The sequence below is a fragment of the Pocillopora verrucosa genome, chromosome 1 (assembly GCF_036669915.1).
Source record: "Pocillopora verrucosa isolate sample1 chromosome 1, ASM3666991v2, whole genome shotgun sequence".
Taxonomy (NCBI): Eukaryota; Metazoa; Cnidaria; class Anthozoa; order Scleractinia; family Pocilloporidae; genus Pocillopora; species Pocillopora verrucosa.
The window spans coordinates 1,509,259-1,534,099 of NC_089312.1; the positions used below are offsets into that span (position 1 = coordinate 1,509,259).

General features: G+C 39.5%; 3 protein-coding genes across 3 annotated transcripts; 2 read left to right on the plus strand and 1 right to left on the minus strand.

Moving 5' to 3' along the window:
* The first annotated feature begins 1,441 nt into the window (after positions 1 to 1,441).
* LOC131788698 (uncharacterized) lies at positions 1,442 to 8,979 on the plus strand. Its single transcript, XM_066169328.1, has 7 exons — positions 1,442 to 1,559; positions 2,763 to 2,916; positions 3,576 to 3,668; positions 4,229 to 5,581; positions 6,003 to 6,447; positions 6,916 to 7,314; positions 7,481 to 8,979. Exons 2-7 carry the CDS (start codon positions 2,764 to 2,766, stop codon positions 8,674 to 8,676), a joined length of 3,639 nt encoding a protein of 1,212 aa, XP_066025425.1. The 5' UTR covers positions 1,442 to 1,559; position 2,763; the 3' UTR covers positions 8,677 to 8,979.
* Positions 8,980 to 9,068: 89 nt separating this feature from the next.
* On the minus strand, positions 9,069 to 17,413 carry LOC131788515 (N-acetyl-D-glucosamine kinase). The gene is made up of 10 exons (XM_059105609.2): positions 17,357 to 17,413; positions 15,909 to 15,993; positions 14,975 to 15,073; positions 14,236 to 14,377; positions 13,498 to 13,608; positions 13,269 to 13,381; positions 12,464 to 12,551; positions 11,673 to 11,773; positions 10,818 to 10,908; positions 9,069 to 9,997 (listed from the first exon to the last, which is right to left on the minus strand). The coding sequence occupies exons 1-10, from the start codon at positions 17,398 to 17,400 to the stop codon at positions 9,813 to 9,815; spliced, it is 1,059 nt and encodes a 352-aa protein (XP_058961592.2). The 5' UTR covers positions 17,401 to 17,413; the 3' UTR covers positions 9,069 to 9,812.
* A 1,783-nt stretch (positions 17,414 to 19,196) lies between these two features.
* Positions 19,197 to 24,133, plus strand: LOC131788709 (uncharacterized). Its single transcript, XM_059105796.2, has 5 exons — positions 19,197 to 19,460; positions 21,380 to 21,526; positions 22,114 to 22,536; positions 22,996 to 23,145; positions 23,323 to 24,133. Exons 1-5 carry the CDS (start codon positions 19,197 to 19,199, stop codon positions 23,548 to 23,550), a joined length of 1,212 nt encoding a protein of 403 aa, XP_058961779.2. The 3' UTR covers positions 23,551 to 24,133.
* Positions 24,134 to 24,841: the final 708 nt, after the last annotated feature.

Genomic DNA, 24,841 nt, shown 5'->3' on the forward strand with positions numbered 1-24,841 from the left:
AAGGATGGTTCAAACCCTTTTAACCAATTTAATTTGGTTAGTTACCTGAGACATGTGTGATCGTTTTCAATGATTTAACACGTTACAAACTTGATTCCAATTCTAAAGATTTCTGTGCGGTTTCGTTCAAGTGAACTGTTTCTCTCTACGTACGCCATTAAAGTAATTTTAATTCAAGATTGTAATAACTTTTACTTTCAAAACTTCTACAAATGCTTCAACGCTATTTTGTGGAATTCCTTATTCAGCAAGATCATATAGGAGATTTTTGGTTGGGAATAGTTTTTAAGTGAAGCAGTATAATTGTGTAATTTTGGGAAGATTTTAATTGAATAACTGTATTGGTGAAATTTAGCTATAGCGCAATTATAGTGAAAATAAGAAAATAACGTACAGCTTATACTCAGCTAGAAATTCTTATTATATCTTTGAATCAATAATAGTAACGCAAAGTAGTTATAAATGAATAATTTTAACAGATTCAATAATTTTAATATCGTCATAGCTCTACAGCTGATTTACAATAATGTTGAATAAATACACTTGAATTTTTTACATGGCTTTACTTTTTAATTGACAGCGTATTTTATCCAGTCATGAACGTCGACGCAAACGTAGTAATGTCCGCACATTTTTCAGGGACAAAGCGAAAGGAAGTCGTGTCTTGTACTCCATCTGTCTCAAAAAAAAAAAAGAAACAAACAACATTAAACCGCACATACGGTGCAGAACATTGTTCAAACATGGATTACAATAACGAAGCAGAATTTCTCTCGATGCATATTACGAATCATTCGTTTATTAAGTAAACTCGACGTGAATTCTAAAACGGAGTTTTACCGTTTACAAATCCAAACATCGAAACGCTTTCCGAGATCTCACTTGAACCAAAATGTGTAGAAGGCTGCCTAATTTGAGTACTTTCGCTAAAAATTTCTTAACATGGCAATCTTCCGGCTTACTTTCATGGGCCTCAAACAGAATTAGATTCCGTTTGTCCATTATGAATATTATGGGAATGCTAATAAGTGCCACCTGCTGCATAAGATAACTCCTATACTGAAATTTACTATGGAAAAACTTTTCTTTCCCAGCAGGGTTCGATTTTCGTGAGCGCAAACTTGTAAATTAAGAGCAACATCCGAGGTTTCAATAACAGTTAACATACGCGGCTGCCGATGGCGTAGTAGGCAGCTGTGCCCGGAGAAGAGACCGTCAGACGGCGAAAACCAAACAAAAGAGTGTGCTCGCAGGCTGAAAACACGGTGGTAATTAAGATGTCTTATAGGCGGCCGTAAACCATCGATGATTAACTGACCTTTGTTGAAACCACGTCAACATTGGATCAACGAGGTGTACTTTGAAGTTGCATACGACATAATTTGCATTTTTCCCCAGTCTTTTTAGTTTCCATGGTTTCAATTATAGCCCTGACACTTCGCGAGAAAAATTAACAAACAGGAAAAATATTACTCAGAAAAAAGCCTTGAATAGGCCGGGTAGATTTGTCAGCCGGACGTTTTCTAGTCATTAAAGAACATAAATTCCACGTGAGGAAGGTAGGTTTTACTCGTAATGAATGGTTGACAAATTTTCATAAGTAACCGCGATATCTCGGCGGAAGATTTAGTCCGTGTTCTTTGAATACACTAAGAATGATGTTAGCTTAATATGCATTTTTTTTTTCGTATCAACTCTCTCAAAACAAGTGGGAAATAGAACTGTAATAAATGTAACTGATAGATTCTTCTAACCAGCTTTTTTCGTTTTGGTTTATAATACCAGGTTCAGCGTCTGAATCATCCAGCTTTGAAGGGGTTTTTTTGACGTTGATATTTTTCTGTCTGAGTAGATGAAAGCGAAATCCCGAGGAAAATTTAACTGAAATAATTCAATTCATGCTTTTCGGACCTGACCATTAGACCATTATCTCTCATCGTGAAAATTTCTATTCCAAAAACAATGGCGTCTGGTTGTCTTTTTGTTAACGAAGCAGCGACATACCGGGATATCAACAACATGTTATGCTTAGCTTTTGGCAACAGTACATAGTAAATTCGTTTGTCTGGCTCTCGTGTCGACCTGGTAAGCGAAATAAATCGTCAGAAAAACATGAAACAGTCATGAAAAGAATTCGAACGCGAAGTCAGGAACGCCGGTCTTGGAATCCTTGCGGGGAGACTGTTCTTTCTTTCTTGGGGGGTTGACAAACTGAAGGAAATTAAGGAAAATAATACACTAGTGTCCGAGCTCGGATATTAGTTTCCGAGCTTGAACTCTATTGTCCGATTTCTCATACAAAAGTCACCTTTTGGACACATGTCCAATTTTTGTCAAAAACAAGTGTCTGATCTTGGAATCTGGTGTCCGATTTTAGACACTAGAGTGCGATTTTGGACACTAGTGTCTGGTTTTGGACACTTGAGTCCGATTTTAGAAACTAGTATCTGATTTAAGACACTATTGTCTGATTTAGAACACCATTGTATGTGTATATACATATATTTGTCTTTGAAACAAAGGCAAAAGTGAACTATAGTTTTTGCAGGATGTGTATCCCATATCCACGAACTTGCCTGCAGTGTTTGAGGACCTTAATCCGTTTAACGATGTGGTAGACACTCTAGTAGCCAATGCACCTAAGTACGACGATAACCTGCCTTGGGCTAAATCGAAACGTCTTCGTCATAAGCACCAGTATGTAATAGGCTATCGTGCTCATAAAATTGAACCTTTCCCTCACTCACTTTTATTTACTTCAGGATGCTTGTCCTAAAACGTTGTTTGGTGCGGCAGCTGTGTCGCCATCCAGAGGTCAGCGTTCTTTGCCTACTGGCCGGAATATTGTATATTTACACAATTTTTTCCTCCTCTGGGAACCCGAATCCTCGTGTCCTTCATCCTCGATTCAATAAGGTAAACAATTTATAGCATACAACTGAGACGAGTTCGTAATTGTTCCACGGGGATATTGCATCAGTAATACGTGCCGAAAGTTTTCCTTTCACAAAAGCTGCTCGTTATCAATTCCGTGAAAGAAGTTGTGTTAAGTGGATAGTACATGGCGTCACCTTCTTGTATCGTTATTCAATATGAAAATGAGCCCTTCGTGTTAATACGTGTTAAAAACTTCGATTTCCAAGCTGATACTCAATGTGGGCCTCTCGCTCATCATATATCATGCGATAGATCGAATTTAAAAACTAGTAAGTGTTGAACAATTTCAAATTTTTCAGGAATAGATATAATCTTCGGGGTCCATTTAAGATTAAGCTTCACCGTCACATATGAATGACGTCAACGACGCCACACTACCCCGCCGCCGCCCCCCCCCCCCCCCCACCACCACCACTTCCTCCTATCGGAGACTTTGAGGAGAGTATGTGATCATAAGTATATGCTAAGAAAATGGAAAGGGGAACGCGTGCGGGATTTGCGCATTTTGTACTTGCTGCAGGAAGCGAGGTAAACACACTCACAGCGAGCCGCCGCCACTTCGCGGCTTGATAATTATCCACCACCAGCCACCAACACTGAGACGAGTGGTTGTTAACTGTCACTGCATGTACCAACAGGATCCGGTGATGGACAAGGCAATTACTGGCCTTTCAGAGCTAACACCGAACAACTTTGACGAGCCAAGGCCTGTTTCTCCGATAACGTTGGAGGTTAGAAGCGTTGTAAGGCTGAAGTCGCAATAGCTTACGGTACATTTTTCCTCAAACCCATGGAATAATTAAATTTTGCAGAAAATGTCTAAGGAATTTTATATAGTTCCCGTTAAGATCGTCACTAACATTAGAGAGCCATTTATTGATATTACAAATTACAAAGATTTTCCAGTCCAAAGGGTTCACACAGCACAATGTGATTTCCTAATAGCGTTATGTGACTAACGAGAAAAACAATAACAAAGATGACATCATACCACCAACAAAAATGACCACAAAACTAATATTGCCCAACAACGGAGAGGCCAGAAGAGTAATGGTTCATATGCAGGTAATTTAGTCTTGAATTGAAACGTTTTCATTCAAACCTCTTTGACACTTGCTAGACGTCAATTTCAATTCATGAAAAAATTTGCGGAAGGTTATTTAGGATAGGCTCTTTGTAGAACAAATTGCAAGGATCAGTTTATCTCCTCCAGTTTCCAATCTGTTGTTTGAGCAAGAATTTCAAAGTATTTCACTTCTTGCCTACTCTGGTTAAACTGATTTTGTACTAGAGTCAAGTGACCCAGAAGAATACAGGTGACGTCATACCGGCCGAGGTGACAATAGCAGAACCTATAAGGAGTCACGTGGCGCAGAGTCCGAACAGTGACGTTAAGCCAGCCGAGGGGACAATTGCAGAGCCTATAAGGAGTCATGTAGTGCAGAGTCAGAACAATGACGTTAAACCAGCCGAGGGGACAATTGCAGAGCCTATAAGGAGTCATGTGGTGCAGAGTCAGAACAATGACGTTAAACCAGCCGAGGGGACAATTGCAGAGCCTATAAGGAGTCACGTGGCGCAGAGTCAGAACAGTGACGTTAAACCAGCCGAGGTGACAATAGCAGAGCCTATAAGGAGTCACGTGGCGCAGAGTCAGAACAATGACGTTAAACCAGCCGAGGGGACAATTGCAGAGCCTATAAGGAGTCATGTAGTGCAGAGTCAGAACAATGACGTTAAACCAGCCGAGGAGACAACAGCGGAGCCTATAAGGATTCATGCAGTGCAGAGTCAGAACATTGACGTTAAACCATCCGCGGAGACAACAGCAGAGACTACAAGGAGTCGTGCAGTGAAGAGTCAGAACTATGATGTCAAACCAGCCGAGGAGACAACAGCAGAGCCTACAAGGAGTCATGCAGTGCAGAGTCAGAACGATGACGTTAAACCAACCGAGGAGTTAACAGCGGAGCCTATAAGGAGTCATGCAGTGCAGAGTCAGAATGATGACGTTAAACCAGCTGAGGTGAAAACTGCAGATTCAGTGAGGAGTCATGTGGCGCAGAGTCAGAACGATGACGTTAAACCAGCCGAGGTGACAACTGCAGAGCCAAAAAGAAGTCATGCAGCGCAGAGTCAGAACGATGACGTTAAACCAGCCGAGGAGACAACTGTAGAGACAGTGAGGAGTCATGTGGCGCAGAGTCAAAACATTGACGTTAAACAAGCCGTGGGGAAAAGAACAGAGCCTATAAGGAGTAATGCAACGCAGAGTCAGAACGATGATGTCAAAGTAGCCGAGGAGACTACAGCAGAGCCCATAAGGAGTCATGCGGCGCAGAGTCAGAACGATGACGTCAAACCCTTCGGGGAGACAACAACAGAGCCCATAAGGAGTCATGCAGTGCAGAATCAGAACGATGACGTTAAACCAGCCGAGGAGACAACTACAGAGCCAATGAGGAGTCATGCAGCGCAGAGTCAGGACGATGACGTTAAACCAACGGAGGAGACAACTGCAGAGACAGTGAGGAGTCATGTGACGCAGAGTCAGAACAATGACGTCATACCAACGGAGTTGACAATGGCAAACCCGTCCTTACAAACTAAGGTGGAACCTGAAGAGGAAGACTCGTATACTCAGGTAATTCAGTCTGAAGATAAAAAAAAATTGTTTAACATTTGTTTTAGATTCTTTCCTTGAAGTCTCACAAAGGTTCTGCCAAACCCCCTCTTTTCATGGGACAAATTGAAAAGAGCATACTTAGAAGTATCTTCATAGCACTTCCGTGAACTTACTTTCATGTTTTTTTCGGATGACGTTAGTTCCTCAAAGCTCAAATTTTTACTCCACATTTGCCCAAGAAAAGAAAATGTCCGTGCATCATTCGTTTTAGATTGAGGCTTTTGATTTTATTTCTTTAACCCGTCCGCTCTGTCTCCTCCCCCCTCCCCCTCCTCCCTTGTTACTTTCCTTTGACCTGCATTGACCATTCCCATAAGTCCTCCATCTTCTTTTCTAAGCGATGATCCCGGCTAATATCTCACCTGAATTATTTACTCAGGAGAAAAAAATGGAAATGCCAGGTGGGGACATGAAATGTGAAGCAAATGAAAGTTGTCAAGGTTTTCGAGTTGAAAGCCCCGAACAAGCGAAAATCGTTTGCAACAGATATGGTCCCCGTTGCAAAGGCTTCGTTTATTCTTTGAAATCTGGTAAATTCATCCTAAAAGGCGCGTTGACGGATAAAATAGTGTTTTCAACTGAACATGACCTCTATGTAAAGAGTGACTTCGCGCAAAGTAATAAAACTTTGCAACATGGCAGCTGTATTGTACCGTTGGATCAGTTCCAGTCTTTTTCTGACGGATGCCGCTTGCCAGAGCTTGACCCAAATGACGAAAGTATAATACAGCTTATCTCCCGACCAACCCCAATTCAGTGCCCAGGCTTCCAGCTGACACGCTACGAGGGAGGAGTTTTGGAACTTACGGACGAAATCAGTAAAGGTAAGGAGGCGCAGTGAAGCGGAGGTAGTTAGTGCACTGCAATCTAGCTCCAGGTTCGCGCTCAAGATCTCTCCCCTCCCTCTTGCCCTCTCAGGGCATCAAAGAGAGATAGAGAGACCCTAACTCCAGATCAAGAGATCGATGTTTGAGCCCTTTCCTCACAACTGTCTTGAGTTCTCTGCTGAGTCATTTCACTCGCGATGCCTTTCCTCTCACTTCTAATGAATTATAAATGGTATTACCAAACTTAAAATGAAGAAATTTTTAGGAGGAGTTGTAGGGAACGTGCGATGGACTCAGAAAGAGAGGCAATTCTCCTTGTCGAAAACAGGGTCACAGGTTTAGGAAAGAATTGACGGACCCGTTCTTACTAAGTTTTAAGCTTACAACACAATTGAAAGATATCCGAAATAAGCATGCTAAATGTATTGCTTTAGGGCTGACTGATGGAAGTTCTTGCTTTTACAGTCGAAAACATCACAGCAATTACCTATCAACCCATTCTACGCCCTGATCACAAAGACTGGGGATTCGTATCGGGAGATGCGGTTAATCTTCAAACACATGAAACAAAGTTCCAACTGGGCTCGGAATTCGTCCGAGTTCAGCTTAGCACTGCAGATGGCAAAAAACACGTGGAATACCACGCCCAAGTCATCCCCAGATCCTTGACACAGGCTAACAGCAAAGAAGGCCTTCCGCTAAGCGTCGTCGTAATAGGATTTGATTCATTGTCCGCAGCTCACTTCCAAAGGGCTCTACCTGAGGCATACAAGTTTATGTCTGAGGAGCTCAACTCATTGTTTCTCAAAGGTTACTCTATCGTCGGTGATGGAACCACTCCTGCGCTAACAGCGCTCATGACAGGTACGAAGACAAAACGGGTTCAAACAGGCAAGAGATAATTTTAACCGAATTTTTGCTCCGAATAATATTAGCCGATCAATCACGTCCGAAAATTTTCAGTTATGATTACAATCATTCTTATATACCGCTGACTTTAACTCAACGCATCATGTTGCCTCCACTGTAGGTAAATTTGAATCAGAGCTTCCTGAAGCTCGACGGCAGTTCCCGGATACTGCATCTCTAGACCGCTGGCCACATATATTTAAGGACTTCAAAGAAAAGGGTTACGCAACATTGTTCAGTGAGGACTGCCCGGCGTACGGAGCGTTTAACTATCGACTTCATGGCTTCACAGAGCCACCTACCGATCATTTCTCACGTTTCTTTTGGGAAGCAGCTCACCTGACATCGGCGCATTGTATCCACAGTAAAAAACAACACAGGATTCATTTTGATTACATGAAGTCTTTCCTCGAGGCCTACAGAGGGCGGCCCAAGTTTGGTTTGTTTTTCCTCACTGACATTTCACACAATAATTTGAAATCTATTTATCACTGCGCTGATGATTTCTCGGCCTTGTTAAGGGATTTATCTGAAGAGAACTTGTTAAACGACACTTTGCTGGTTGTGATGTCAGATCATGGCTTTCGATACGGCGACACAAGGGCTACATTTCAGGGCAAGCTGGAAGAACGCCTTCCGATTATGTCTTTGACATTTCCACGTTGGTTTCTTCAGCAGTATCCTGAATTGATCCACAACTTGAAAGAAAATACTGACATTGTAACGTCACCTTTCGATTTATATGCCACCTTTAAACACGTTCTTAGCTATCCCCAGGCTCCAGCTAACTTAACAAGGGGAGAGAGCTTGCTCACCACTATTAATCGATCACGTAACTGCGAAAAGGCTGGAGTCGCCGATCATTACTGTCCATGTATTCAGTGGAAAGAGATCGACACGCGTGCAATGCACGTGCAACGTGCAGCTCAGGCGGTCGTTGATCACGTGAACAACTTAACGGCGTCTGATCCTTTGAGTTTAAGCCTATGTTCGCGTCTGGAAATAGACAAAGTTTCATCAGCTTATCAAAAACTTCCAAATATTAAAGTCGCCCAATTCCTTGGTTCCAACGACGTGCACGGAAGAAAGCCAATATTCTCAAGAGATGTCCCAGTTAATGAATGCTTATATCAAGTACAGATACAGACTGTCCCAGGAAACGGGTTATACGAAGCATCAGTGAATGTGCTGGACGGTAAATATCGAGTAACCGGCGACATAAGCAGGATTAACTTGTATGGCGAACAGCCACGGTGCATTCTTGAGAAGAGACCAGATTTACGAAAGTTTTGCCTCTGCAAGGATTACGGCGGATAATAACTTATAACTAAAAGCTTTTCGGAAAATAACTGCGGGAGGAATTATCTGCGAATTTTTTTTTTTTTCAATCACGCTATTTGAATATTTCTTATAGGCAACAATTTTGTACAGCACATTTGCCACCCTTCGAAGCAGACTTGTGCAACAAATGTTTTTCACCAATTTGAAATTTCGAAGATCAACAATGGATAGTTTAGAGCTCATCATATGCAGTTACCCTGCTCGGAAAGTCATAAAGTGTGAGCTGGTCTCAAAAAGCAGAGCTAAAAAACTGAAACAACACAAAAGACAAAACATACAAAAATGAGTACATTTTCCGAAATATATTAATATGTCTTAGTGCACATTCCTTTTTAACAACTTTTATTTCTTCCAATGAAGAGATGAACATAATTCAAACTCTGAACAAATCATTTTCTTCGTGTATGCCTAATAACCGATCCAGTAAGGGTATACACTACGATATTTGTTGGTAAGAAAAAAAATTAACTACGGAACCCGCTATATGATCCGTTTTTTTTACTCTCGCGCCATTAGCGGTAGCCCACAAGTTGTCTAAATTTGCGTGTTCGTTCTTCTGAGAGAATGTATGAGAAAGCTTCGAAAACTGACTACTGCCTATGGAAAAGAACTGAAAGGAGAATAGCCACTGTTGCGCTTTACCGGAAGCAAAAATCCAACACGTTTAGCTTGCCTGAATGGCTTTTAGCTGACGCCAGGAATACAGGCACATGGACCGGCATTCGCAGGAAAACATGACGGAACCACCTGTAATTATGTCTTTTCCATAATCAGTAATCAGGGAAATCTTTCAAAGCATTCCCTGACATTTTGTTTGACAGCAGAAACCACACAAACAGCAGCACACATTTTCCCGCGATTTACACTAATCACGTGCACAGACCTACGAGTCCAGATTGATCTTTCCGTTTGCTATAATCGGTTATATACTTCCAAAGGTTTCTGTTTGGCTATTCAGTTAGAAACCACTAGATCGATGATGCTCTCAAATGATAGTTCTAATAGTACTGATCTAACTACTTTATATCAGTGTCACTTCATCTCAGTGATAAATTCCCTAGCTATCATGGTGTTTTGATTTTTAAGAGTAATCTACCTAGAACCTCTGAGTATTAAAATTCGTGGCTAAAGAATTCTTCTACCATGGAGTCATAATCTATGGGAAGAGTATAGCCAGCGGTTTTCGCGCCTAGCGCAGCCGCACCAATAGCAGAACTCTCGCGGAGCTTTACCAGTGAGAAGCGTTTCACTTGGACAGCGGTGTTGCTTGGAGAGCAACTGATGCCAGTTAAAAAGCCTACAGAGGAAGATAAAGGATAGAGATCGCATAAATTTCCGAGTTAAAGAAAATTTTGTATCATCATGGATAACTCCATTTTGTTGGAGCGATCCAGCTCCATTTCGTAAGGGTCGTTCGTTGCATAATTCCCCCACGTGATCAATAAGAGTGCATTCAATGGAGGGCTTGTTGGTATGGCGGGATCTCGTCCTACAAACATAGATCGTTTTCCCCGGTAGTATGAAATGCATTGTTATTATGAGGTGAAATTTTCAGTAAGTACCACTTCGACCACAGAGTTACCACAGAGTTACTTGCTTTCTTTTAATTTCAGTCGCAGCTGAAGGAAGCAACTGTTTTCATTTCATTACTTCATTTTGTCAACGTATCTTGAACAAATAAAGCTAACAGCCATTTTGAAAGAAACAATGATAGCGACTGGGCTGAAAATGAACTGACGCCACATTGAATTGCCACTTCTGACTAACGGCAACCCTTCCAACAAATTTGTTCAATTCAGTATTGTTCCTTATAAATTTGAAGATCATAAACTCCCGATATGGCTAATCAAAAGGCTACTCAAACTTCACATATCTATTCAATAACCTCTCTCTAAAAACTCTTGGAAATTTAATCCACAACAATGCATTCTTAAGCACGGTTTGCTGGGTCTCAGAATCTGGTGTTGAATCCGAAAAAAATATCCTATTTGAAAATTCTTCTGAATTCTAGTTCAGTTTCTCTTTGACAACGTACCAAAATGTTTGGGAGAGATGAAAGTTCTGATGACTCTAAGGAGACAGAGGGTTATAATGTACCAATGGACTTTTGTTCTCACCATCTTTAAGAAGATTCCAGCTTTGCCAGACAGCACCAACACAAATGATTTGAAGCCCCTTGCTACTTTGTAAAAGAGTTTCTTGACATTCCTATGAATGAAATGAAACATTCGCTAATCTTCATGTGAACTCTCAGTATATCATAAACCTATTTTGGCTCGTTGATGAGGAGCATAGCGACTAAAATCGATGCAACAGTGATATAAAAAGAAACGTCAATCAGCTCAGCGGTGAAATGTTGAGCATGCGCAAGCAGGTCAGTGTTTGCCGGCCATGTGTCAATTTCCCGCGCAAAATTACTTACCAAGAGATAAGAAACAACCTTTATGACGCACAATAAGCGGATAACACTAAAATTTTCGAAGAAATCGGTAAAAGGAAACAAAAGCATGGAAAAGGAAAACAGGATTGTTCGAACGCAAAGCTTATTAAATTAAGGGTATCCTATTGATTTTAAATTTTATTTTGATATTTTTCAATAAAGTTATCGTTTTTAAAACATCATGAGTCATTGCTTAGTGTGGTTGTTTTAACCCTGAGAGACAACTTGGTTCTGACAGCCTGAAAGCATGCCACCTAGCAAGACCCAACCATTACGACTTTCAAACATGTGAAGAAGTTTTAACCGGCCGAGGAACCGGCCGACTGTTACGTCCGTTATGAGATTCAAAAAATGCTTAGAAACGTCCTTCACTTCCATTGCTAACATACTTTTTCAGCACAGTCACTCGGTTGATCACTGACACAAGAAAAGGCTTAAACAAGATCTGATTTTCTATCCTCTCGATTTTAGGTGGTGTACTACCAAATTAACCAGGCAGGTACCAAGAATGTTCAACGAAAAAATAAGTTACCTGATCCATGTGCTGAATAACAGCTTTCACATGTCTACCTAAAAGTTCGCCAGCTAGGAAGAACAGATGCTGACACAGAGGGTCTTTATCTTCTAATGCACCTGTATCACACATCCAAAGAAAAGAACATGTGGGATGAGAGAAATTGTTAGAAAAGTACAAAATGTTTCATTGTGGTCACGATATCTGAGAGACTACCGTAACAATTAGTTGGAGATCCACAAGCGCGTCAAAAGGGCCGCGTAACTGGTGAAGAATCAAAAGATCTCTTCGGCATTACAACTGATAAAGGGCTTACAGAACAGCATGTGTCCTCCGTAAGTTAAAAATTAACAATCAGTTTACTGTAATAAAAAGATTTGGCAAGCTCATATCATCTGAAACCACCCTAGCAAGTCTTCAGTGTTATGGAATTTTATTCACAAACGGAACTCTAATAGACTGCAACTTCATAGCGAAAATATTCCACGAGTAATCAGTTTTTAAAGCCTTAAACTCCGTCAAAAACAAGCTAATTATACATGAGCTTAATATACAAACCATCACTCTAACTATCTTGGAAAAGCCTTTATTTTGTTAGTTGTCATGGCTATTTAAAAGATATGCTAAACCAATTCTCGCTCTTTTTCAGCAGTCGTCCAATATTTTCTGACGGTATCACGTAAACGAATACAAAACCACTAAAGTGAGCCAGGGTTTAATCCCCGTGCCGGAATGAATTGAAAGTTTCCTCGAAATGATTTTCACAAACTCTTAGAAACACATCTTCCCCATGATATAAATATCCTCACCAACTGCTACAGCTTTACACAGCCCAGAATAGTACGCCTTGTCAAACTTTGCATAGAAGTGATCCAACATTCCAAACAAATTGTCTATCTAGTGTAATAGAAATGCAGCAGTACCATTGATCAGCTACAATGAAAATTCATACCTCAGGTTCCAATGAATTTTTCCCTCTCAAAAAAACCTTTATTCTTGATCTATTTCAGAAGCTGAAATCAATCCTAATTGGAACCTTTCCTTCGTGATTCTTAACTCCCCTGGGTATCTGTCTGTACAACTCTCTCTCGGGCGAAAAGGTTTGTTCCCAAAAACTCCAAAATTTGTTGATTTTAAAAACAAGGCTCTTTACAATACTCCAATTCTTTTTAAGGCCCCTTCCTTTTTCCCCTGGGCAAATAAGGTCTCAGACAAGGGGCTAACGCTTAAAACGTGAGCTTTAGAAACTCTTTACAGTGGTCAATTTACATGTACATTACCAACTCAGTTGATAAAATCAAATTAGCTTGTTATACCCCCCCCTCCCCTCCCCTCCCCCACCAACACAGCACCACCTTACCCCCTTCACCCTTTTGAGCCCTAGGAGTGACTTGCATCTTATTCCTCTTTACAATATTACTGTGAATTAAACATTAAGGTCATGGTGATGAGAATAATGAAAATTATCACCAACTAAAAAATGTCTTGATTGTTAAACAAATTCTCCTTGTCAGCACCTTAGGAAATGTCTAGAGAGCAGTGTGGAGAACATCATACTGTAGAGGTTTAAACAATGATATGGGTTTGTTAAAGAACCTGTGTATTTTCTCATACCTTGAAATGTTCAAAAACCAGTTTCTTTACGTAAGTGATGTCATGCTGCGGGGGTACCAGCCCATCTTCAGCATTGAACACTGCTTTGATGGCCATGTGTGATATACAAAATGCTACAAAAAAACAAACAAACAAATAAACTCCTTTGTTGAGTGTTAAAGCTTCAAATTGATTGGCACATAACAAGGTAATAGTAATCATGGGTTGGTTGATTCCTTTAAAAATTTACCTGATCCCTCATCACCAATCATATGACCCCACCCACCACAGTTGAATGTTTGACCATTTGGCGTCAACATTTGACAGTTAGAGCCAGTCCCCGATATCAACACAATGCCACCTGCAAAAAAATGTTTTCAAAGTCACTCAAATGCATGAAAATATTATTTTACTGAGGAGTAGGGATGGAATCAGTGAATGGGTAACTTGGAACTGTTGAGGAAAATTGACATAAGGCTGAGGGTTAACCAGGTGGAAGAACAGAACCCTGGTGACTTCATGGTACAGTACTTGTTCAATCAGCCCTTTATACCCTAACATCAGTATCCATATTCTCTATACTGTTCTCTATACATTTCCTAAGGTGCTGACAAGGAGAATTTGCTTTACAATCAAGAGCTTCTTTAGTTTTTGATTATTTACTTTATTCTTGTTACCTAAATATTTGACTTAAGGATGATATTGTTATGAGAAATTGGATGCTAATCACTCAGGGGGAAAACGTTGAGCTCTGCTAGTGTAAACCATTAGGCTCAAGGGCTCACTCAACTTGAAAAGTAACCATCCAACTTGTGTCTTTAAAAATCTATGGAATATTACGTTAACCCTAATCAACAAAGAACTGAATTCATTATGTTTTTCCATCACCAAAGAAAACACTACCTGCTGTTTCTAGTTCTGTGTCTAATCTATCAAATCTGTTCAGTTGATGCATTTAAGCATAATAAGAATTTAAAAAAAAGGGTACCTTTATCAGATGCAGTTGCAATAGCACCAACAGTGTCGCAACACATGTGATACTTTTCACTACAGCCTGGGTATTTTGAAAACATTGTAGATATAGCTTTCTTCTGTATTTCGTCTTTTTCCATTCCACTTAAAGATAGTCCCTGAAAAGAAAAAGGATGTTTATTTAGAGAAACCAAGTGTTAAGTGCAATAGTTTCAAGAAATGCCGGTCATTCACAAACCCATGTGAAAAAATATTAAGGAAAGAAAAATTGATTCTACACCAATCATCCAATAATGAAATCTAAATGCAACAAATTTTGGAAAATATCCTGCAAAAAGTGGAATTTAAAGAATGAGAGAAAATATGCTAAAATTTGATAAAGTCAGCTTGATTTGAACGGAGTAGTAGTACTTTAACTCTTCAACTCTCAGAAATGATTCACTCGAAACTTCTCCCTAGAATTTTCAAACATTATCCAGCAAACAGGTAATGCGAGTACTAAAACACATCAGGTAGAAGTTAATATCCTGATCTTACACCAAATTCTTTTATTTTTATTTACAAGGAAATGTGTAGCAGCTAGAGGGGTGAATTCACAATTAGATTTTGAGAGTTGAAGGGTTAAAAGTAAGTTTAAAACTATCCACAACTGGTTGGAAACAATTGTTGGGAAAATCACCAAATGCACCTGCTCATCTAAAACACTTTTTTCAGAAAAAAAAATTGTTGTCCTTCACTCAACCATACTTACTTACCAGAGAAGCTAATGGTTTATTGACATCAATCCCTGCAGATCTTTTTGCTTCAGTTACCATCTCATTTACTCTGTTCAGGCATTCATCCAGACCAATCAACTGTTGGAAATGTTTGATTTTCATGCACAAAATGAAACTAAATTTAAATTCTGTGGCCAAGCAAAAAATTGGGAGTAGAAAAGCAATACTTAGTGGCTCTGCAGCTTGCAGCAACAAGTGTATTAGGCTGAATTTAAAATGTCAGTTGAATAAAACAAAATAAGTACTGTAAGTCCATCTCTGAGGACCAATTAATGGATATTTTTCACATCATAAAGGGATTGAACTTAGTTGATGTGATTAAACTTAATTTGACATCTCGTTTGTTTCTCTTTTTACTGTTCATTAATTTTCTTTTGAAAAAATCATATCTAAAAGCTCAGCATTAATAACATGTTTTTATCTTGCATTATGGAGGCATTACTTTCAAAGTTGTCTTCATTTTGTCTTTAAGGTAGGTATCTTTTTATGTTGGCAGTTAACTTTTTAATTCCTTAAAGATGTACACTGTATTGCATTAATTTTGTTTATTAGACCATGGTTACTGGACAAGGCAGTAGACAAACCCACAAGCATCTCTTCAAGTGGTCCTGTGTTCCAAATTTTTGCCACCTGATCATTTTTAATCTTGTAAATGTTACATAATTATAAGCACAATCATGAGAGGAAAAAATTGGTATTTACGGTTTGATTATGAGATATCCTACAGGTTTTTACACACCAAGACTTGGGATTGTTTATCTGGTAGCCACAAGCTTAGTTTTTGTGACAGATGCTTAATCCTTCCTTGGCAAAGCATACATTACTCTTCAATTCAAACCTTTTAATTGTAATTGCTTATAGCCAGTCTGGAAAGTGACTCAAGGTACTAAAATGAAAAATTTTCAGACCATACCCAATGATTTGTGCCTTGTCCTGAGCTGCGGCCAACAATTTGTCCATCACTTGAAAGTATAATGGCTGTTGAGCCTGTTCCACCACTGCAATCAAGGATGTCAAGTGAAAGAATGTACAGAAACATGTCCAAAGTGATTTACGATAAACTGCTAAATTTTCCTTTCAGGTTGTCTTTTACAGGGAGAAAATGATTGCATCAAAGTCACTTTGGTCTTATTCCACCTCGTTTTCAAATCTGAATGATTAACAAACAGTCCATGAGTGCAAGTTAGATATGGGATGATAAATAACCACCAAGATGCATTGTGCAAGTTGACTATCTCAAATAAAAGTAAATGGAATAATTGTTTCATTAAATTTCATTACATTCTGAATGTTTGGATATTTTCTGAAAAAATATACACTTGGCATAATGCATTTCCATAAAGGGTGACTCAGATATATCAGATGATAACAGGAGTTGAGGGAACTAATCAGAACCCTACAGTTGAAAATTAAACAAATAAAACTAAAATTTAACTTTCCAAGCACTGTTCACGTCACAAAAACATCTGTAAAGGATTTAAGCACAATTTCTAACACTTAGATGTTGGCCTCAAAGCAAATTACTCCACTTCCTCCACACTTTAATATCAATATTTGTTTAACATTTTGAACTACCCTGCCAATACAGGTGATCTGTAGCAAGCACTGAGAAGAAGGACTTTCTTACACTTTCTCCATCCCAAACATGTCTTTGATCAGACTCATGCAATTCCAATTTTTATCAATGTGTCCCCTAAGGTTGGCAGGTTTCTTATCAGTGAAAAGAGTTCAGATTTATTCCTTTGCAGAAGCTTAGATTCTTTGGACATGGTTTAAAGATGCTGACAAGAAAAAAACATAGGATTTTATTTTTTAAGAAGATGCTTTTAAAAAGTTCAACGGGGTGGGGGAGGGGGGGGAGAGGAAGGAGAGAGAGTTGTAGATAAAAATGAATTATCTCCATCCCTCTTTCTTTAGATTATTGTATATATAGATTATTGTACCTTGTCCCCTTCCACAACATGCCTTTTAAAGCTTCGAATAACAATTTACTTTGCACATGAGTGATCTTCAGCAGTAGTGGGACGCCAGGAAAAATTCAAGCCTGTACGGGATTTGAACCCACGCCCCTTGCAATACCTTTGCTGTGCTCTATCAAGCTGACAAGCCAACTGGGAGCTGGTCATTTTTTTCTGGTTTGCGCTTCTGAGAGCTAAGCAGTTCTCAAGGAACATAAAAATTTACTGCCTTGGAACAAACGTGGCCTAAGGGAAATGAATCCAATGTATCCAACCATGCTCCGTTTCCTCTCTTCTAGCAGGCGCCGTAGACGCGTGTACTGATGAGTGTTGCAAAAATTCATTCGATGCCAGCAAGACGCAATTCCAGATATCGGAATTATAGTCAAAAGAGGCTACTTACCCTTCTACACCACCGTAGTACGATTCGCTTTGAACAGATGCCATCTTGGAACTAAACTTGAGGATCATGGGTAGATTTCGTTACGTCACGCAATCCCTAATATCCTACAGAAATCACGCTACAACTACTGGACGTCCTAGAGGGACGAATTTCGTATTTATGGAAATGGGAGGCCGAACCAAAAGATTTAAACATCGATGAACAATAGCTGGAATCGTAGCAAGGGAGAGAAAAGAGGTGTGATTTATTTTGTAAGTACAGAAAGAATTAAAATCCACGGCAACATCCCTGCTGTTGTGATTGATTCGGCAGACATAAAAAAAAGTAATGTTAGATGAGAAAAGCTGACTGGAGGCTCCAGTCTTAAATTTGATCAATTAAGAAAGTTAAGTTGAGTAAAGTTGTGATTAGTCCAAAGAATGTGTAAGCGAAATGTTGAAATAGTCTTTTCCCCATGAAAGCGCTAGTTATTATTTGCGGATTAGTGAAGCTGATATTTATGCACACAACATGCTTCGGGGAAGTGCTTCAAATCAAAACAAATCTGGAAATGTCTCCTGCAAATGCATGCTACGTAAAAGCAAGAGATAAACACATAATTTCTAGCTCTTGGCAGTAGATCCTTTTAATTCATTTTGTCTCCTGAAAAAACATATATGGGCAATTCTTGAATTGTCTAGAACAATAATAGACTCAGGCAGAGTGTGGTTAAGTGACGTCACGTGAATCCCCGCTGTGTCACTCAGACTATCATCACAAGTCAAATGACTCATCATTCCTTAGTTTGTCTTAGTTTCCTCGGCAGTCTGCGACTAGGCGTCTTCCCACTACCCATGGAAAATATTTCAGGTAGTTGCGAATTCTTCCTGAGAACTGCGTAAAGTTTCGCGAACAGTTTGCAGTTGCAATTTCATCATAGCTTCCTGGGCGGAGGGAGGCATTTGTAAGAGTGAAATACTCTGTTTAGGAAGGCAACACAGCAACCTCGACCGGGGCTCCAATCTAGTTCTTTCGATGCCGAGCCCAGTGCGCAAACACATCAGGGCACCTTTTTTACAACTCTCTTTCGGCAGAAAGATGAATCTTGAAATCCTGCGGCTTACAATTCCGATGATAAATACCTGAGCTGATCGTACACTTTTTGCCATAAAGTAGATAAAGCTAAAATCAGGGTCTTTCTAAGAGACTGTAGCTTTGTGATGAAAAAAAATCACAACTTTTGGAAAAATGATGAAGAACGCAAGGGAACAAATAAATCAAATTAATCATTGGAGTTTTTTAACCACCTCGACACATTTAAAGACTTGAAATAGCCGACTCCTGTGTTTCTTTATTTTCAACTTTTTTTCTAATCTTAATGTCGTTTGAGCATTGTAAACTATTCTAAATTGGAAATGAATGCGTTCTCCAGTTTCACACCCACCACTTGTTCCAAAAATAATCCTGCAATTTTGTCTCGAAATAGTGCTCTGCGGTCAAGGAATGCTGAAAACATTTTAGAAACAAATGCTAATCCGGTTCAAGTTTATAAGACAATGTTGTTTACACATGAATGTCAACAACTCTGACGCAAATATAAGTCTGCAAGTGAAGCAAAAAGCATGGGTTTGTCATGCACAGAATGTTGTAGATTGTTTTGGTCGTCATTGCCAAATAAAGTACTAAAATTGAAAATTTCAAGACGTTCGGGATTTCCTTTCGCCCCGACAAACGTCATTGTTTTCATGTGACGTAATCCGAAAGCTAAAGTAAATATATCTTCAAATCAATCATAGTCACCTTCATAACCTTAGAGTTGAATGAAAGCGTCACCCTCACGCAAGGTTAAGAAGGGTGAAACATGGCACTCTTTGCTTTTGTAGCACTTGCTTTGACCTCACTTGCCTTTAGCGAGATCAGTGCAACCTCGAATACTACCCTAAAATCTTCAGACGGCGCCTATAAACTGCAATGGAGATACAACAACAGCCAGTTGATTTTCACTCTCACTTGTGAAACAACCGGTTATTGCGCGGTGGCGTTTAGTGAAACAGCCGATGGCAAAAACATGGTTAGATATGATATAGCCGTGACAGGATATGCCACTGGCGCTGGATACGTAGATGTGAGTAAATCTGCAATATTTTTCCTTATCAGTTCGTCTTTTTATTATTTTTGTTTAACACATGAACGTTTGCGTATATTTTGTTAAAATGCTTTGGCAGGCATTGAGATCACGCACGAATAGTAAAATAATCCTTACAGCCCGTATTGAAATCAATAACAAATGAAAACCATATATAAAAAAAAACCGACATTAAGTCTTTCTTAGACTTCAGTCGTGTTCTGAGCGAGTTCATTAAAGGTTCTCAATCTTTGTCAGTTAATTGATATTTCCCCAGGGGGTTGTGTTTAAAGGTGCTCTCAGGTCTCCACCTGGTCTTTATTTGGCTTAGTGCATTTTCCGGAAAGTCTTCCTTTAAGTTGAGTTCAATACAATAAAAAGAAAAGTGAAAAAAATTATTAAACTCTGAAAAATGTACTGTTAAGTTCGGCGAGCTGGTTTGTCACTCCTTAAGTCGCACAAAAAAGGTTTCTTTATTAAATTATAAGAAGCGAATATATTATACTCCATTCCTTTGTTATTCTAATGTTTCCTAGTAGCTCATCTTTTACATTTTCTTAACAATGCATAACTCGCGTATTAAGATTTTTCCATAGGATTATCTAGAAGGACTCTCCATCTGACTGCGTTGTATTAAAAATTCAAAAATATCCTGACCCTTCTAGTTTGCCCTTACTGTCTCGAAGCGGACATGGCTCTTTCCAAAAGGCCTCTAAAAACTTTGAAGCCTTTTTTGACTTAAAAATATGTGCCTACTTATTCTGGCTATAATCTCAACCCTACGCGATATTGAGGGACTTGTACAAAAGAGTTCATAAAACTGCCGACGCGACATCCTTAAAGACCGATCAGTATTTATTAACGCGGGGTGATAATGGTTTTTGTTTCTTTATTGCAAGATTAGATGTTACTTTCCAGTGGACAAATAAAGGGGGAAAGGAAATTAGTGCGAGTTTTTGTTGCTAAGTTATCAACCAAAATACAAACAAAAAGACAGAAAGAAGGAGCGAGAAAACAAAATATGTTGTTTGCGTTATTTGACCACGACCCAGTAAGAAATGTTTTTCTGCGAAATAATTCGTTCCTGTCTTTCAGAGACAATTTTGATAGACCCATAGATTCCATTCCAATCAAGTATCAGACTAGGAGAAAACAAATAATCATTTGAAAAATATTTGTCTTCAAGACGCCCGCGCTCCCGTTGATCACAATAAGAGGCAGATTGCTTGCATGTCTGTACATGTCACATATATTTAAAAAACAGACTAGCTGTATGTCAAGTTCTATGTCGCTTTAAAATTGAGCTTTGCCTCGCGAAATCCGAAGGAATTTTGTACGAATTCTCTTGGTGAACTAATATCTTATTATCTTCCTCTGATTCGCTCTCGTGACGAAGTGATAACATTTTTTTCCAAATGTGAGGATGTAATGTTTCTAGTCTGGTTATTTCACTTTAAGTGTCAGTTATTGTGACCACATCGCGTGGTTGTTCGTATGAAATTTACCGTGGGCAATCTTGCTAATTGACGGTCGACTTAAAATATTTCTAGTCGTAAAATTAGGTTTGTTTGGTAAACTAGTTCCCCATTACTCACTGGCTGATAATTTTGTAGGAAACGATCTGACTCGCTACCCTTTCAACCAATCTAATGCGAAACCAAAACCAATCACGACTCAAGCACTCATTTTTTCCTGGGCTTTTAGCTGACTAGATATGATTTATTTGAGTTATCATTACCCTTCTTGTATCTTTTTCTTTCTTCTGATTGGCTGTCGTGAGTACGTTAAGTTTGGTTTTACAATACTCAATCGACAAGATCTCTAATAAATAGAGATTTAGGGTGAAGTTTTCAGTGGAAGCATTTTTTTAATTCGAAGCATCATGACAAATCTGAGGTGGTTGGACTTTGTTTTGACAGGATTACTGGAGCCAAGGGCCGGGACCTCCAACGAAAGATGTAGCACAAAATTACAAACTCATATCAGCTTCTGAGGCTGGTGGGAAGACTACCGTGGAGTTTTACAGGGATGCTGAGACGGGAGATGTCAAAGATGTCCAATTTAAGGTATTTATGACGATATTTAGTTGCGCGAAGATGACAAAAGTGCTCTAAATTCGCCTTTTCTAGTTTGTATTTAGGTCGATTTGATATTCTTTTGTGCCAGAAAGCCGAGTTCATCGTAACTCGAAAAGGATTCGTAAGGTTGAATTACCACATGATTAAGATGAGCACTTTAAGTTTTAGACTGAGTGAAGCCATACCAGTAGATCAGGCGTAACAGTTCTTGTCGGGTCTGCTGAAATTTCCAGGCGTTGATACGACAGGATTTGCTTTCCGAATGTACAGATATTTGTCGTTTGAAAGAGATATCATGCCTAAAAAGCTTTTATAGGGAGGGGGGTAGGGAGGGCGGAAGTCTTTCAGGGGGGATGGGGGCGGCGTATCTCAGATTCCTCCCTCCCTGTCCAAAGAATACTCCGCAGAAAATATGGAAGAAAGATGTTCTTAGGGAACATGTCTGACCTGACAGACCACCATTGAACGCTTCCCCCCCCTGCCCTCGACAAATTAAACCTCGCCTAAGATATCTCAATCAAACATCTTTTTGCCAAATCTTTTGATAAAATACTTTTGTTTTTTCCTTTGTGCAGAATACTACTGAAGTTAAAGTAATATTTGCCTCGAAGGCTAACAGTGATGCAAACAATAATCGCTTGTCAAAACACGATAAGACCAAAATATTGGATGGGAAGTATAACTTGATTTCTTTAGCGATGGAACCTCCGCCGTTGCCATCAACAACAACCATACAACCATCGGCAACAACGATGCCGACAAAAGAATCGGTGGCTCCCACGACTCCAATGGCTCCTCCAAAATATGCAAGTGTCATGTCTCCTGACGGCTCATTCAAACTCGAATGGACCTACAGTAACAGCAAGCTGATGTTCAAGATGACTTGTAAGACAACCGGTTGGTGTGCTGTAGGATTTACCACAACACCTGATGGAAGAGGCATGAAAAACTACGATATAGCGGTGGCTGGGTTTGCCTCCAATGCCGGATATATCGGGGTTGGTATTAAGGAAGCCTGGATGAATGAACGAATTGATTGACGGACTGAGTGACAAGCTGATTGGTTAGTTAATTTACTGACTGGCGTGGCCAACTGACCAACCTACCGATACACCAACCGACTGATTGACTGGCTGGCTGGCTGACTGGCTGACTGACTCCATGACTGACTGACTTATTGACTGACGGGCGGACTGACTGACTGAGTGACTTACTGACTGACCGAATGGCTGACTAATTGACTCACAGAAAATTGACCGAGAGATTGACTCCATGAATGACTCATTGAGCTAATGACTCGCTGACGTATTGCTAATGAAAGAGCGACAAAATAGGGAATAACAACATGCAATGAACTTTCATTTTAAAGAAAAAACTAAGTAGGGCACGCTAACTTTTAACAAAATCTACAAATATGCACTTTGAAAACAATAGCTTTGGTCATAATTTGCCAACAGGATTACTGGAGCACGTCCTTATCAAAACCACCCAAAGACCCGAAACAAAGCTTCTTCCTCACAAAGGCGAGTGAAAAGGACGGGAGAACCATGGTGGAGTTCTACAGGGATGCTGCGACAGGAGACACCGCTAATGATGTGCAGTTTCAGGTAAGATTCTTTGCCAGACAATGCAAGCTCTAAAATTCGTCCTTTAGTTCCCTCGTTCCCTCGTTCCCTCGTTCCCTCGTTCCCTCGTTCCCTCGTTCCCTCGTTCCCTCGTTCCCTCGTTCCCTCGTTCCTTCGTCTGTTCGTTTGCATTAATCACCTTCTGTCAATCATTATCAGAGCGATACCGAAGTAACAATTGTGTGGGCTTTCCGCGGAACGGATGCAAACGTTGACCTGTCAAAACACACAGTTGCTGGAGTATTAAGTGGCAAATATAACATGATAAAGGAAGCGATGGCAGCAAAGACTGGAACTTCACCCACAAAACCGAACGCCAGTCATGAAATTTTCCCGTCTATTACTATTTTCCTGACAGGCATGAGTGCCTATTTTCTTGCATTTTAACCTCCACGATAATCTTTAAACGTAAAACATAAACATAAAATTATTTCATAATAATCTTGAAACCAAGTAGTAACTTTTTACCAAGTTTCGATAGTAAACCTGCACTGCATTAGTTCTACCTTAGTGCTTCCCCCGTGCAATCGGTCTGTAAAACTCACAGAAACTTCTAAAACATCGCGATGTAGTCACTGCCTTTTGTTTCACTTGCAGGTTTCAAAATTTGCCTAACATGCTTTTTTTATAGCTGTAATGTTTTTTTGTTCACGTTGTGATTACTTTGGTTTTTGTTGTGTGACTCTATGTACCTCGTTCGCGTCAACTGAGTAGGAAAAGTTTGAAATTACTACGCTTATTTCTTTTTTTTGCCGAAGAAAAACGGGAACAGTTTTATAGCATAAAAAATAAGCCTAAATACTCGAAAATAATGAGTTTTAGAACAACGTAATCACATGCTAGACAAAAAATAGTTAATTGTCAGAGGAGATAGGGAAATGCACTTCTAAATGTGACTAATTTAAAACCGCGTTACCCGGAAGTAAAAACCTTTGCCTCAGGAGTTGAAAGTTACTGAAATTAACGAAAAATAGCCGAACAGAGAGAGTAATGGCTGGGTACATCATTGTTTTGTTTACCTTACCAAGTACTGCCCTCTTGGTGAGGAACGATCGCATTGAAGGGATTGATGTGATTTACTCCAACATAAGTGTTACTTTATCCCTCGCTTAAAGCGTTTGGTACTTCAATATATCCGCTTCTGCTTTTGTATTAAAGCTTTTTTTGTCTCTTACTTGGTTTGGTTTTTACCAGTCTTTTTATCTTGTCTATATTTAGTATATACTTAAATAATAGATAGCGTTGAAGGCGCGCTCTGATCGGCTACCCAAATTCCGAATATCCTCTGCTATTCACTTCCGAGTAACGCACGCGGAATTTGCGCTGGAAAAGTTTGTAATTATTGCAGGATACAAGAGTTAGAATCATCTCTTTGCGTTATGTTACATCACTGTTTTCGCGGCTTGATGAATAGTATTTAAATATAAAGCCATATCTGATAGTCAAAGATACTTTCTTCTCATAAGCAAGGACATTATATTATGGTGATTTACAATTTTAGAGGGATCGTGTCATATTTCTTGGGCTGCTTTAGGGCTCTCTAAAATTTCGCCTGTATTTACTTTTCACATCACGTCACGCCTAAAAGACATCCCATCCGAACATTTTTGAACTTACGCCCATAAATTCAAGTCCAAAATCAATTTGTAGTACGACTTCGAATTCGAAAAAAGGTTTG